This window comes from Diceros bicornis, chromosome 6 (assembly GCF_020826845.1).
Source record: "Diceros bicornis minor isolate mBicDic1 chromosome 6, mDicBic1.mat.cur, whole genome shotgun sequence".
In the NCBI taxonomy this organism is placed as follows: Eukaryota; Metazoa; Chordata; class Mammalia; order Perissodactyla; family Rhinocerotidae; genus Diceros; species Diceros bicornis.
In genome coordinates, this window is record NC_080745.1 from 65,758,229 (window position 1) to 65,772,284 (window position 14,056).

The following is a 14,056-nucleotide window of genomic DNA, read 5'->3' on the forward strand; positions in this document are numbered from 1 at the left end:
GATGGAGACAGACAGACAGAAACACACACACACACACACACACACACACACACACACACAGCAGAATGGCCACAAATGTTGCAAAGTGAAAGCCCTGCACCCTAATTCAGTGACACCCTCCTTTCTTCAACTTTCTTGACTCCCCATCTGTCCCCAAGCCTCTCTTCTGCCTTATTAGGGTGCAGGGAGCAAGAACAAAGGGGACTAGGAAGAGAGGTAAGGGCAAAATAGGACCCAGAAGAGACAATAACTGGGAGATGACCAAGGAAACCAAATCAAAGCAGCTTTATTGCACATTAAGTCCATCCATGCTTCAAATGCAGTGTCCGACCATGAAGATGCAGCCAGAGAAGGCAGCCCTGAGACATGCTGGGGCTGAGGGGGGAGAAGGGCCTCCAACCCTTGAGGAACAGTGCTAGGAGAGAGTCTTTCCTTAATATGGCTCCTATTCCAGAACTGGGCTTATAATCACAGAATGAATGGTCTGGGGCCTTGGGCCAGGGCTCAAATGGTTTGAATCAGGGGCTGTTCCCCATAGGCAGTGGTCCCTCTGCTCCTATCTCATAGCCTAAGACAGCTCCCAGCAAAAGGCAGTGCACCCCTGCCACCTTCCACCTAACCTAGTCCACCCTTAATAATGCTGGCAGATAAGAAGTTCCCTTTAAAAAGGGCCAAAGTTCCTTCTCTTGGTTCTGCTCAGTACTCATCCCTCAGGTCCATGACTTGTTCAAAGGGTGAACGTTCAACAGTCAAATCTACCCCGGCCTGTGTGGCTCAGAGAAATATGGACCTGGAAATATGAAGTCAGAGGCAAGGAGAAGGTAAGGTCAGGCTCTTAACCCACAGAAGGGGAAAAACAAAAGACCTAGAATATGGGTACAGTAGAGGTAGACTTGGAAGTAATGATCCTGCCACCCTCTCAGAAGCCACTTAAACAGAATAACCCTGGAGGAGAAGACAGCATGCCCCAGGTCCTGTCAGAGTGCAGTATCAGGGAAAGAACTGGCCCTGTGCTTTGCCTCAGAGGCTGAGAGAACCTTGGGCAGATCCTAGAAGGCCAGGCATACAGGGGTACAAAGCAGGCACTCCGGTGATTTGGAGCCAAGCCTACAGCATCACATACCTGGCAGCAAGAGAAGAGGGCTGGGAAAAACAAACAGAATCTGTTCCAAAATTCCCCTTTTCTGCAGGGAGGAGTTAACTAACAGCAGAAGTGGCCTCCTGGCAAGGGAGGCTGCCTGGTTTAGAGGTGCAGCTTATGAGCAATGGTGAGGGCAGCCTTCAGGACAGGCATGAAGCTGGAGACCTCACTGAAGCTGCTGCAGCCCACCACCTGGGCATGCACTGTGAGGCCCTGCTCAAAACTTCCTGCGTCCATACATCGGGCAACCTCGTGGAGCCCAGCCAGGACATGAGGAGAGAGCTGTAAGGCGATTGAACCTTAGGTTAGTAAGCCCAACCCAGCCCCTACCCTGGCAGCATGGAAAGGATAAGAGAGGACCTAAGTTCTGGAGCCCAGTCCAGACAAGATGTATGTATCTGGTGGGGAACCCAGGTCGGTGAGACCTAGGGGAGGGGACACTGAGCTCCCACTGGCCACGGGTGATGGTGGGAGGGCAGAAGGCAGAGGATCACTGCTAAGTGTACTTACTGTCCCCTCGCGGAGCTTTTCATATAGACATTCCAGACGTTGGGATGCCTCATCCAGCTTCCGTTTTGTCTTCTGCAGGGAGGGAAATGGATTCTGACTCCAGCCCCTAAGCCTAACACCACATAGGACTATAAAGAATCACAGTATATTAGAGCTAAAATGGCTTAATGCTACTTCTTTCATTTCACAGAGGAGGACTGGAGGCCCAAAGAGGGTAAGTGACTTGCTCAAGCACACACAGCCAGTGAATGAATGACAGGTTTCCTTATTCCTGGTTTCACCCGCCTTCCAGTCCTCCCTGCTGCCTTTCCAAGAGTTAAGTCTTGGTGCTGTTGGGTCCAGCTACCAAGGAGCTGGACTTCAGACTAGACAAGCCCCCCCATCAACTCCGCATGGACATCAAATAAGTATAAGATACAGACAGCATGTCGAGGGACAGTGAGAAAAAAGTCACACAAGGAACTACAACTAACGGGTCTGGAACCAGCTAAGGGTAAGGGGGGCACTGTGGGGAAGGTTCAGACTCACTAAGTCAGTGGCTGACAGGGAACGACGTTGTAGAAGCACCTCAAAGCTGGTCTTCAAAGACTGATGCTCTGGGGGCAGCTCCTTCCTTTCCATCTTCTTGGGTGGTTGTTGCCGAAGTTGCTGCAGAAGAAGCAGAGAGATAGGAGAGGCAAGCTGGCTTCCCTAAGGACTAGTCCTCAGTGACTCAGCGTCACGCTGCTCCCGCTAGAGCAGAGCAGAGTTGGGGAGAGGGGCCCTCTCCCTTCTCTGCAGCAGGGCCACTTGGTATCTGCCCCCCAACCGTCTCCTTTAGCTCAGAGTCGGCCTCTACCCTGAGGAATGAGGTCAATCACCATGCTCTCTGCTTTTCCACACCCAGGGAGGGCCAGAAGGTTTCCAAGGGAGGGGAACACACTGTTCTTGTCACCTGCAGGCTGAATTCTCCAGGCGCTCCAGGGGGACCATGGCCCACACCGGGAACGGGGGCTGGGAGGAAAGGACCCCTCGCGCGGCTCAGGGGTGAGGCACATAACTGGAGCTGTAATTGGTGCTGGGGGCATAAATGCCTCTGGCAACTAAATAGAGAGAAAGAAAGGCACATGAGTCTAAGCTGAGAGGCTCCTTAGGCCCTGGTTTGAGAGAGCGGCTGAAATTACAAGTGAACAAGGGGACAGAATAGTGAGTGGGGAACCGGGAAGTGGGAAGACTGGTGTGTGTATGTAAGAAGGAAAGAGGAGGGGCCTAGGGGAGAAGAATGAGTGGGGAAAGAGAGAGGGCAGAGCATAGCCTGAGAATGGGAAGGATTGGCTTGCATTCTGTAAGGAACTAGAATGTGAACCATTGGTGAATGTATGACGGAGTGGGTGGGGAGAAATGCATTGACCTTTTTCCTCTGGAGGTTTCCCCTGGGAGCTAGAGCATTTTTCAAGGAATCTTGAGGTCCTATACAGTACAAAGATAGAGGTATTAGGGCCATGGTCCAGGAACATGGGAAATTTTTGGTCTGAAGGCCAGCAAAATTATTTTAGTTGGAGTCCACCATACCTCCCTCTATAGACCAGCCATACTCTCAGCTGACATTCTCCAATCCAAGGGGCCCCAGTTCATTGGCTTGAGGAAGAGACTCCCAAGGTGGTAGTGGGGAGGGGAGGAGAGAGAGGCAATGATCTAGATGAGGGAAGCCATGGAAGGAAGACTGACCTGGATGAGGAGTCAAGATGCCAGTGGTTGGGATGGCACTAGAGCATGGAGCACCTGGTCCTCCTGGCGGGTGTGCCACAGGGAAGCTGACAGGAGGGGCTGGGGGCTGGAAGCTCATAGGGCTGAGACATGGTGGTCTCACTGGAAGCAGATGGAGCAGTTGAGGAGTCTCAGGCAGGGAGGCAGAGGCAGCCTGCATGGTGTCTGGGGGTACCGTAGGTGGAAGGGGACTGGAAAGAGGCCATGTTCCAGGGAATCCCATGGGGTTAAGAGCTTGTGCCCTTGGCCCTCTTAACAGCTGCAGCTGAGACAAAGCTGAAGTGGAGCAGAAACAGGTCATTTGCCGCCAAACTTCAATTAGGGAGACACTCAGAGCACATCAGGGAGGAATAGGACAGTAATAATAAAAAAAAAAAAACTCCAATAGTAATAAATGATTAATACATGTGCATGGAGATCTATCATTTACAAAGTACTTTTAACTATATTCCTTAGTAGACCCTCAAAACAATCCTGTTGAAATGCCCAACATAACACCTACTCTCATTTTTCAAAAGAAACAGAGTGGCTAAGTATATTGCACACAAGTACAAAGCCAGTAAGTGATAGTACTGGGAATTCAGACTTCAAATTCTGAGCTCCTCTCACTAGACAGACATACTGCCTCCCAAACCCATGCTGGCCATCCCAATTGTTTTCCTCTGTGCTCTGCCCACACAGATCTTCACTCAGTCACTCACCAGGCCTTACCCCAGGGCCCAGGGGCAAAGGCTGGGCTGCCTGGGATCCAGGTACCTTGTAGTCACTTGTATTCTGCATTCTGGAGTCCTGATAAGGGCTATGATGAGAAGGTGTCAAGGACATCATCAGTGATGACCGAGGTGTGAAAATTCTTGGCCTTGGAGATGGAGTTGGAACCTGTGAAGAGAAAAAAAGGGTCAGTACTTGGAAAGGAAAAAAAAGGTAAGTAATTGAAAATAGAAAAACAATAGAGAAAATGAAACAAAAAGCTAGTTCTTCAAAAAAAAAATCAACAAAATTGATAAATCTCTATAAAGATTGACAAAGATAAAGAGGGAAGACACAAGACATCAAGATCAAGGATGAAATAGGGAATATTACAACCGACTCTGCAGCCATTAAAAGGATAATAAAGAAATACTACAAATAACTTTACATTCATAAATTTGACAACTTAGAAGAAAAAGACCAACTCCTCAAGAACCACACACTACCAAAACTCAGCCCAAGGAATCCATAAAGAACTCCTAGAACTAATAAATGAGTTTAGGAGTTTCTGAACACTGAAAAGTTACAGGATACGAGATTAACATACAAAAATCAACTGCATTTCTATAGACTGACAATGAACAAGTAGAAACCAAAATTAAAAATGCAATACCATTTGATTTCACATTACTCGAGAAAATTAAATACTTAGGTTTGAATTGAACAAAACATGTCAGGATCTGTATGATGAAAATTATAAAATGAAAATGAAAATCCATAGAAGGAAAACTTTATAAATTGGATCTTATAAAATTAAAATATTTTGATCTGTGAAGGACCCTGTTAAAAAGACGAAAAGGCAAATTCTTATATGGTTATACACACACATACACAGGAATACATGTAAAACTGGTGAAATCCGAATCTGAAATCTGAATCTACGGTTTATACTAATGTCAATTTCTTGATTTTGACACTGTACTGTGGTTGTGTGGGACACTGGCATGGGGGTGGGATGGGGTTGGGATGCATGAGACTTTCCAGCACAGCTCTTTGCACCTTCCTGTGAATCTATAATTATTTCAAAACAGAAAAGAGACAGGGAGATGGGGAGAGAGAGAAACAAAGTAGGGAAGGAGAAGGGAGAGGAGGGAGGGGGAAGGTGGGGGAAGGTGAGAGAGAGAAGAAAACTAGGGTGGGAATTAAAGGTGGGACAGGCTGAATCATCAGCGCTTCTTCCTGATACCTCTATCTACAATCTCCCTGGATTTTGTTCCCTAGCCCCTCTAGTAAGCTCCTGGTGTTATGAGTTAGCATAAGTTAACAGCACCCTGTCCATCTGGGCACTATGGCCAGGAACCTGGGAGTCAGTCCCCCCACTTCACACACTCATCTAAATCATCACCAAATTCTGTTATTCTTCCTACTAAATATCTCAAATCCAACCTTACTCTCCAGCTTTAGGTCATTCACGTCCTTACCATCTCTTGCAACAGCCTCCTAACTGCATCCAGCCTTGCCCTTCCCAGACTCATAGCTAGTCCTTCTGCTGCATAAGACCATTCAATAGCTCCTGACTGCCCTCAGGGTCAAGTCTAAGCTCTTGAGCACAGAATGCCAGGTCTTTCCTGATCTAACTCCTACCTGTTACCCCAGCTTCATCTAACCTCACTCTACTGCCACAAACACCTGCTTTGCAGCCCCATTAAAACATTAGTTCCTCAAATGAGCTTTGTTTACCCGCCCTTCATTGCCTTTGTACATGCCATTCCCTCTGCCTGAAACAGCCTTTACGTACCCCTTCCTTTGCCTAAATAACTTTTAATCTTCAAGACTCAGATCAAACATCATACTCATTCTGAAACGTTCCCTAAACTTTCCCTGCCCCCCAGAGTAAACTGCTTTCTTCTGTGTGATCTCATGGCACCTTATCATACCCTAATCATGGCATTTATGAATTTTACTGTAGTTATTTTTCACATATCTATCTTTCCACTAGGCTATGAGCTAATTAAGGGCAAGGATCATCGTTTGTGCACCTTTCTGTTCTAAGAGCCTAGCAGTTGTTCAATAAACAGTTATTAGAAAAATAACTGAATCTATGCTTTATGAAAGCAGGAATTTTCATCATTTTTGTTCACTGATATATTCCAAGTGCCTAGAACCACACCTCGTAGACACTTGATAAGTATTTTTGAATAAATGAACAAATGAATGAACAAACAACGTCTTACCTGGTGATAAGGCTGGAATCCTGATCTGTAAGATGATGTATCTTTCGAGTGAGGGGTAGCTCCCACAACAACCCGGGGGAAGGGGAAAGGAGGAGACGGTTGGCCCAGGACACCAGAACCCTGAGCATGAAAAAGCCGATCTCTCAGCTGCTGAATTGGTAGCTATAGAAGTTATAATAATGAACACCTGTTTAAGTAAAATAAAAACAAGCAAACATACTCTCTTCCAAGCCTGGCCCCATATAGCATTCATACTTCAGCTGAGCCTCTACACTCTAGCCATGTGAGATGACTCAAAGGTCTCTAATCCCTGCTAAGCCTCCCTTCTTGCTGTTCTTTCTGCCTAAAATGCTCTACATCTGCTGGTAAGCTATTTCTCTTTGAAGGTCCAGCTCAACTGTGTTAACCACTGCAAAGCCTTCCTTGACTTCTCCAGGCAAAACCAGCCCCTTCCCTGGAGTCCCCCAGTGCTTATTAAAAGCTTCTGTTATGGCACTATAAGTTATTGACATCTGATTTTCCCCCAAGATATTGTGAGCTTCCTGCAGGACTAGATCTTATTTATCCTGGGAGCTTCAGCATTTAGCATAGTGCCTGGAACATCTAACACTCAGCCAGTGTTAGATGATTGAATTAAATGGTTTGCTTTCTCCACATGGCCCCACTCACCTGAGCACTCTCAGTAGGTAGGTAGCTCATGGCAGTGGCCAGGCTGCCCTGGGCTGCCAGGAAGGTGGCATACTGAGTGACCCTGTAGGTTGTGGCAGGACCTGGGCTCACGCCATTAGGACCACGTAGTAGCTCCAAGCTCCTGTTAAGGACCATCACTTTCTCCATCAAGTCCTATAGGAACAAAGATGAGGGCAGTCAGTCCTCTTCAAAGCACATCTTGCTCTCTAATCCCTGGCAGCTCACCCAGGGACTTCCCACTGTGGGTATGAGGGCACCTGGCCATAGCCAGGTGAAGGCAGCAGGTGATGATATACAAAAGACACGACAGTTAGACAAGGGCCACTCGGCTACACCTCCAAGCTGTTAGCATTGGCCTTGACTGGGCCCATCTGGGTTTTAGACTCTCTGCCTCTTTTTTTGCTTTCTTTACCCTTTCTGCTAGTACATCATCAATTTCAGACTCTCTTATATTATTGTTTCATGTGTGACTTTGTCTCCCCATGAGTCTGTGACCCCCTCCTTCCCTGGTCACCTGCAGAGTGAGTGTCTGGTACAATTTAGATCCACAGAACTTTTCATAGCAGCTAATAGAAGGCCCAGGTTCACAATTACTCAAATATAGAATAAACTTGTATATCCAAATCTGAAGTGGGAAAAAATTATGAAGGTTAATACCTAAGCAGCTGCTGCTCAGTCTCCCCCAGCTGAGAAGGAGGGAAGGAAGTATTGATAGCTTATCCTTGGGAGAAGGCCCCAGACATTGAGGGCCCTTCTCTCTTCCCTAATACCCTGATTCCAGCCTGGGTACCCAGAAGACTCACCTCTGATGTCCCTGCACATCCCCACCACTAGCCTCTCCTAAGGGTCTTGTATGGAGAGAACAGAGCCCTGCAGAGAAGGGGTACCTGTAGAGCCATGGGGGATGAAGCCTGCTGGCATTTTGCCCAGCACTCCACCAGCCGCTCCACACTCCCTGAGCACACATAACAGAGTCTGGCTTCAGAGGTTAGTGCCCTGCCGCCCTCCTGCTCCATGCGAGTACCCAGCACGCCTGCAGAGAGATAGAAACTTCTTTCATGGCACAGCTTCCCTGTGCTCCTCCTCCTTCTCCAGTTTGGAAATAGGTGGAAGACCATGAGCTATGGGACAAGTGACCACAGTAGCTTTGGACAAGTGAGGCTAACTCTGCTCTATAGTGAATGGCAAAGCTCTTGCATCAAGATGTGACAAGAAAAACAGGACAACAAATGATCCCTACAGAAAGTAGGGGCATGCACTGTAGTCCTTGCCTCCCAGCTGAACCAGACCTTGGCCCTGACAACATGGCCTGGCTTCCCAGAGCTCGGGATGCTCCTCTGCCTCTTCCCTCAGTGTGTCCATTAACTCCATGCTGGAGTCACACCACTCCATCCTGAAGCCTAGGGCCACTTACCACAAAGCTCAGGGAATTTTTCTGGCTCTGAGTATGTCAGTAGCAAGGCCAGTGCCTCTCTCCAGTTCTGCAGGCTACAGGAACACACCATATCCTTCCAATTCTTCCACACAACACAGGCTATAAGCTGTAACGGGCAGAGAGGGAAGGAGGCCATCAGCCACCCAGGCAGCAGGAGTCACGCACAGGGATATGCTAAAAAAAAAAGCCACTCATGAGCAGGCTTCCTGTAGACCACTGACTAGGGGCTAGGGGTGAGGTCGGGGTGGTTAGAGTGGAAAGAGGGACAGGCAGATGCTCTAAACTCTAGTCCCAAGGTGTGGGCATCCACCTGACAAGGTCCAAGTAATGCCCTCCCCTCCTCTCATGCATGGTGGGCAGTTACCGAGGAGATTCTGGTTTTCTTCTTGGCCAAGTAGCGCTCCTGTGTTTGCTTTAGCAGATCTGTGCCCCCAGCCTGGGCCAGGATGATGGCATCAGCAAAGTTCTCTTCCTTCAAACACAGTTCCACAGCAGGGCCCAGTTCTCCAAGCAGGAGAGCCTGGCTCAGCAGTCCGTCAGTGTCTACAGGCAGAGGCACCCCCTCCACGTTAGTGTGCCCTCAGACCCTAGCTTCCTGTCCCCTGCAGGGCCCACAGCACACCTCCTATATCTCTGTATCACTCAGCCTCCCCTGCCCCAAACAAAATTCCCAAGTTTCACTCCTCAACAACAAAATGCAGTGGGGTGTCCTGGGGTGCCCAGGTATGGTGGTAACTCTCTAAAGATAGGACCTAAGATGAGGGAAGGACTCGTGTGGTAGTAACACAGCTGTGATGTGTGCTTGCTCAGCAAGAACAGGGTCACAGTCCTTCAAGCAAGAAGACAGAAGGACAGAAAAAAAAAATATCTTGGTAGAAGGCCATCCAAGAAAATCTACAGCCAGAGAGAGCTCTAACTGGTAACAGAATCACCTAGCATTTGTGATGGTGGGAGGGAGGCAGGAGACAGGGGACAAAAAGGAAATGTCCTCAAGTCTGAGAACTCTGAGCCCATCTACTCCCATGCAGAGGGTTTCTCTCCCTCAGGGTCAGGGTACCTTCTGTGATGGGGATCTCCCATGGAGTCATGTTCTGAGGGACCAGCTCATCAAAGAAGGTTGAGGAGGTAGAAGCTTCCTCGGTGGTGTGTTTGGAGGCCTGTACAAGAAAGGACAGAGGTGGCTACTTAGGAAATGAACCCTAGAGACCGAGAGCTGGCTTAGTAGCTTTCTCTGGGAGCTCTACTGTTTGGTCCTTAATGGGTAAAGTTAAAAGAATAACCTGGTAAGGTTTGGGAAGGGCTCTAGTTCATGATTAAAACACAGCTCCAGGCCAGCCCTGTGGCTCAGCGGTTAAGTGTGCGCGCTCTGCTGCTGGCAGCCCGGGTTAAGATCCCGGGCGCGCACCGATGCACCACTTCTCTGGCCATGCTGAGGCCGCGTCCCACATACAGCAACTAGAAGGATGTGCAGCTATGACATACAACATCTACTGGGGCTTTGGGGGGAAAAAATATATCAACTTCATTGAAGTATAATTTCCATATAATAAAATGCATCCATTTGAAAAAAAAAAAAAAACACACCTCCACTCCAGCCCAAAAGCTTATGGACTCTGTGTCTCACTGTGCTTCCAAGAGATTGAGGAGTTTGAAGAATTCTACAGAAGCTGAGCAAAGGGTAAAGCAAATGAGAGCAAAGCAAAGGGCCAGGAAGGTGAAGCTACCCTAAAGGTAGATCTCCCGTGCTACCCTAGGCCTGGCTAGCTGGGTTTCTACCACACCTGGCTGCAGAAGGCCTGCTGTCTGTTACTGCTGAGGTCATCTCCCTTGAGCTGAGGGCTCTCACCCAGCCCCACGTCACTCTTCAACCACATGGCCACCTGCAGAGACCTATGAGTACTACTCTTCCTAGCACAAGGTCAAACAAGCATTATGCTTTCTTCCCACTTCCATACCCCACCAACTGGACTTTCTAAGATCCTTGAGCTATTTTCCTGGGAAAAAGCCTACCACCAGGAGGTAAAATGTTTGTATATGCATTAATGAAGCCCAGGAAGAGGTATTCTGAGATGGTTTCCGCTGGCAGGATTCTCTTAATCTCTGCATCAAGTACATGTTTCTGATGTGAAAGCAGCTTACCTCCTTTTGAAGCTCATCTTTACTGTATCCCAAGAGCTTTAGGAATTCCACTCTGGAGTCTTGCTCTAAGGTCACCTAAGGAACCACAAAACACAGAAGTCTCTATTAAATGAATGTGAATGACCCTCTCCTGTACCAGCTGGTCATCTGTGCCAGTGTACCCTCAAATACAGTTCTTTGTACTAGCAGAAGTGCCCTACTGAGACCAACATGATCTCTCCCCTTTTCTCCCCAGCTTTGATTCCTGCTGGGCTATGGGCATAGTGCTAACAAAACCCTTTCCCTCTTCTGCATGAGAATTGGACCTTCAGTTGACTTCCTAGATCTATTACCCTGGTAAGGTGATAAGAGTAAAATGTCAGCTACGTTTCTAGGCAACATTGCTTGTGACTGGTAAATTGCATCTGGACTGGAACTATATAAACTATAAATAAAACTATATAAAATATAAACTATTATTTATAGTGTCAATGTGGACACCATCCTCTAGGCTTGCTTGATTGCAAAGACTCTTCTAACTGAAAAGATCCCTTATAGGGATTCTAGAGACTATGCTTTTGGAGTTGGTACAAGAGATGTTGTCTGTCATGGGCATAAACCTTCTAAGCCAGGGCAACTTACACACTTGCCTGATGTACATCTCATCTCCTTGCACCTGAGCTGTCTTCTGGAAAACTGAAGGAGAGAACTCTGAACTGCTGCATGGACTGCTGCAAGGACTCCCACAGAAGAAAACCACCCAATGCTGCCCTGCTGACAAGCTATGGTTCCCATCCCATATCCTTCTGAGGAGACTGATGCCACGAGCCTGCCGTAGTCTTGTGAGTCTAAACGTCTAGTTGAGAACACTCCTGGTGGAAGTTGGAAGGATATAGTAAAGTCAGCCTACCCATTCAGGGTTCCAGATTCTGAGGGTTGAGCCATCCTGAAACCTCACCCTAATCTGGGTTAGCTGGCCTGGGCCCTTCATTTATCTTCCACTTAACCGTGAATTCTGACTACCATCTTTCTCATAGTCTCTCAGGGCCCCTCCTTCTTCCATGCTTTTCCTTGGAAATGTTCACCCACATTCAGCTTCAGGACCATCATGATGGACAGCTCTTGGTTAGCTTTTCAACCAGACTCCCCTCTGTCCTATGGGCACAGCTGCCTCCTTTGTTCAGCAGAGTAAAGGCTGAACTCCTGATCATACCCTCTATTCTCTTTCTCACTCCACCATTCCTGGAGCTATTACCTGTATCCTGCTTATAACAAAAGCATCATTTCTTACTCTTCCCACATCTTTTTCCAGCTTCACTCTGTAGTTGCTGATCTTTCTCAAATCGTTTCCTTTTCCAGATTCCTGGTGTCTACCTCCATAAAGTTCTACTATGTCTGAAGCACAGGTCCCCAAGTCCTTCTCAGACTCCCTGGGATGGCTTTGTCTTCCTTTTTTCATTCTTCTCTACAATCCCAAAGATCTGAAAATCCACTCACTGCCTGTCTAGTCAGTTATTTCTCTTTCTTCCTTCACCCCTCTCTTCTCATTTGAGCAATTCCTTTGACAGGTATAGCACTCCTCCTGGTGTCATAACCAACTTGAAATTAAATTAGTGCCGGAACTGAAGCAATGCCTCCAGAGTAGAGTGGGACCTGAGCACTGAGTCCCACCACAATGACTTACCTTGTGTGACTTGAAACAAACTCAAAGCCTTTTCATGACAATGTACCCTTCCAGCCAATCTTCTTCCCTTCTTCTCCCTTTCTATTGCCTTATCTGCCCTTTGGCATGGCACCGTGAAAGCTTCCACCTTGGCTCTGGTAAAGTATCCAGGACATCACCAAGAGTAGCAACAAAGGCAAATGTCACTTGTACTCCTCAGCTTCCCTAGCCGCAAATGTCTCTGAGCCTCTGGTAAAGGGTAAAGATTTATTCTGTGTCCACAAGGTGGGTGTCATGTAGGAAAAAACCTAATAGGGGTTAGGGCCTCTGTAATCTGGGTCACAGTGTAGCTGCACATCTCCTGGAGTTCACAGAGGTTGGAATACACGGCTTTGGGGAAACACTTCTGAGCAGCCAGCTTTCAGGCTTCCTACCTTCAGGAACTGCCAGAGCATCTTTTCACTTTGCAGTGATGTTTGCTGGATCTTGTTCTGACGATAATTCAGGAGATTTCCTGATCCCAGGGCCTCCTGCAGCTCAGCTGACCGCATCAGGAATTCAGATTCTGTGGTGACTTGACTGATAAAGACTAGGCGGAGGCAAGGCTGTGGCACCTGATGGGCAGGTGTGCTGGGGAGGCCAAAGGTAACCAGCTTCCCCCCAAACTGGTGAGGAAAAACAATATGGGTAAAGGTCATACCTTCAAGTTAAAAATTAACACCAAGTCAGGATCACAGGAAAGGCTATCTATTGGTTGACCCTAGGATAGGAAATCAATAATAAGAGAACTCCTGGGGGTGGAATAGCATCAAGAACTGAGTATGGAATATGCCCCTATACCAAAACCACCCCTGCACTTTTAGCACCATCAGCTTAAAACTTCAGCACATGGTACTCATCTTCTCCTCACCTGTCCTGGTACCACCATTCTCCCAGTCACCTGGACTAAACACCTTGGCATTATCACAGTCTCTACAGCCAAGCAACAACAAAGTTTTATTTTATTCAATGTCTCTCATGCAGGTCCCCTCGTCCCGTTCCCAGTGCTAGTACACCTAGATTACTGGAATAGCTTGCTAGCCTCTGGGTTTTTCCTCCTCCAATCCAAGCCTTAGACTACCACCCTATACCTGCTGCTACTCAGGAGCTTGTAATGGTTTCACAAGGCCAGAGGAGAAAGCATAAGCCCCTCTGCCTGTAGTGCACAAAATCCTCCAAAATCAGAGCCAGAACTGCCTCTCCAGCATTTCTCTCCCTGCTCATTTATGTGATCGTTCCACATCCCCAAAATGCCCAGTTCATTCCTGTCTGTGCCTTCACACACCACAACACCCTCACCTGAGCACCCTTCTCACCAAATTAGGTACTTTATATAAAGCATCTGGCACAAAAGCAGACTTGAGTCAAGTTCCTTTACTCCAGCAGTTCTCCACCTTAGCTGCACACTAAAAGCAACTGGGGAGCTATCCAGAGCCACCAGGCTGTACCCAAGACAATAAAACCAAAATCTCTGGGGGTGGGACCTGGCATCAGTATTTTTTAAAGTTCTTCAGGTTACTGCAACTGCAGCACGGTTGACAACCACGGCTTTAGTCCTGAACCGTTCACTACTTCCCTTCCTGAGAACCCCTCCTTAACGAGCTTTCCCAGTCAGAATTCTTCTCTTGACTCCCACAGCATAAAATCTACACGACAGATTAGTGCTAAAGAAACCCATCTTAACTTTTGATTTGTATAGTACGTGATAGTTTTACAAAGCGCTTACATATATTCTTATTTGAGGTTCATGTCAACTCACTAACAACAGCTGAGCAGGTATTAAGTACTAT

At 47.5% G+C, this 14,056-nt stretch overlaps 1 protein-coding gene across 1 annotated transcript in view; it reads right to left on the bottom strand.

Annotated features, from left to right (window-relative positions):
- Positions 1 to 269: 269 nt before the first annotated feature.
- SEC31B (SEC31 homolog B, COPII coat complex component) overlaps positions 270 to 14,056 on the bottom strand; it is a 31,859-nt gene continuing 18,072 nt past the window's right edge. Inside the window, 17 exon segments of the mRNA XM_058543777.1 lie at positions 270 to 1,423; positions 1,652 to 1,723; positions 2,180 to 2,299; positions 2,586 to 2,643; positions 2,645 to 2,733; positions 3,042 to 3,100; positions 3,359 to 3,673; positions 4,099 to 4,276; positions 6,322 to 6,483; positions 6,991 to 7,164; positions 7,899 to 8,044; positions 8,426 to 8,552; positions 8,811 to 8,989; positions 9,504 to 9,603; positions 10,228 to 10,326; positions 10,586 to 10,660; positions 12,662 to 12,892. Coding sequence (XP_058399760.1) covers positions 1,244 to 1,423; positions 1,652 to 1,723; positions 2,180 to 2,299; positions 2,586 to 2,643; positions 2,645 to 2,733; positions 3,042 to 3,100; positions 3,359 to 3,673; positions 4,099 to 4,276; positions 6,322 to 6,483; positions 6,991 to 7,164; positions 7,899 to 8,044; positions 8,426 to 8,552; positions 8,811 to 8,989; positions 9,504 to 9,603; positions 10,228 to 10,326; positions 10,586 to 10,660; positions 12,662 to 12,892 — 2,364 coding nt within the window. The 3' untranslated portion in view covers positions 270 to 1,243.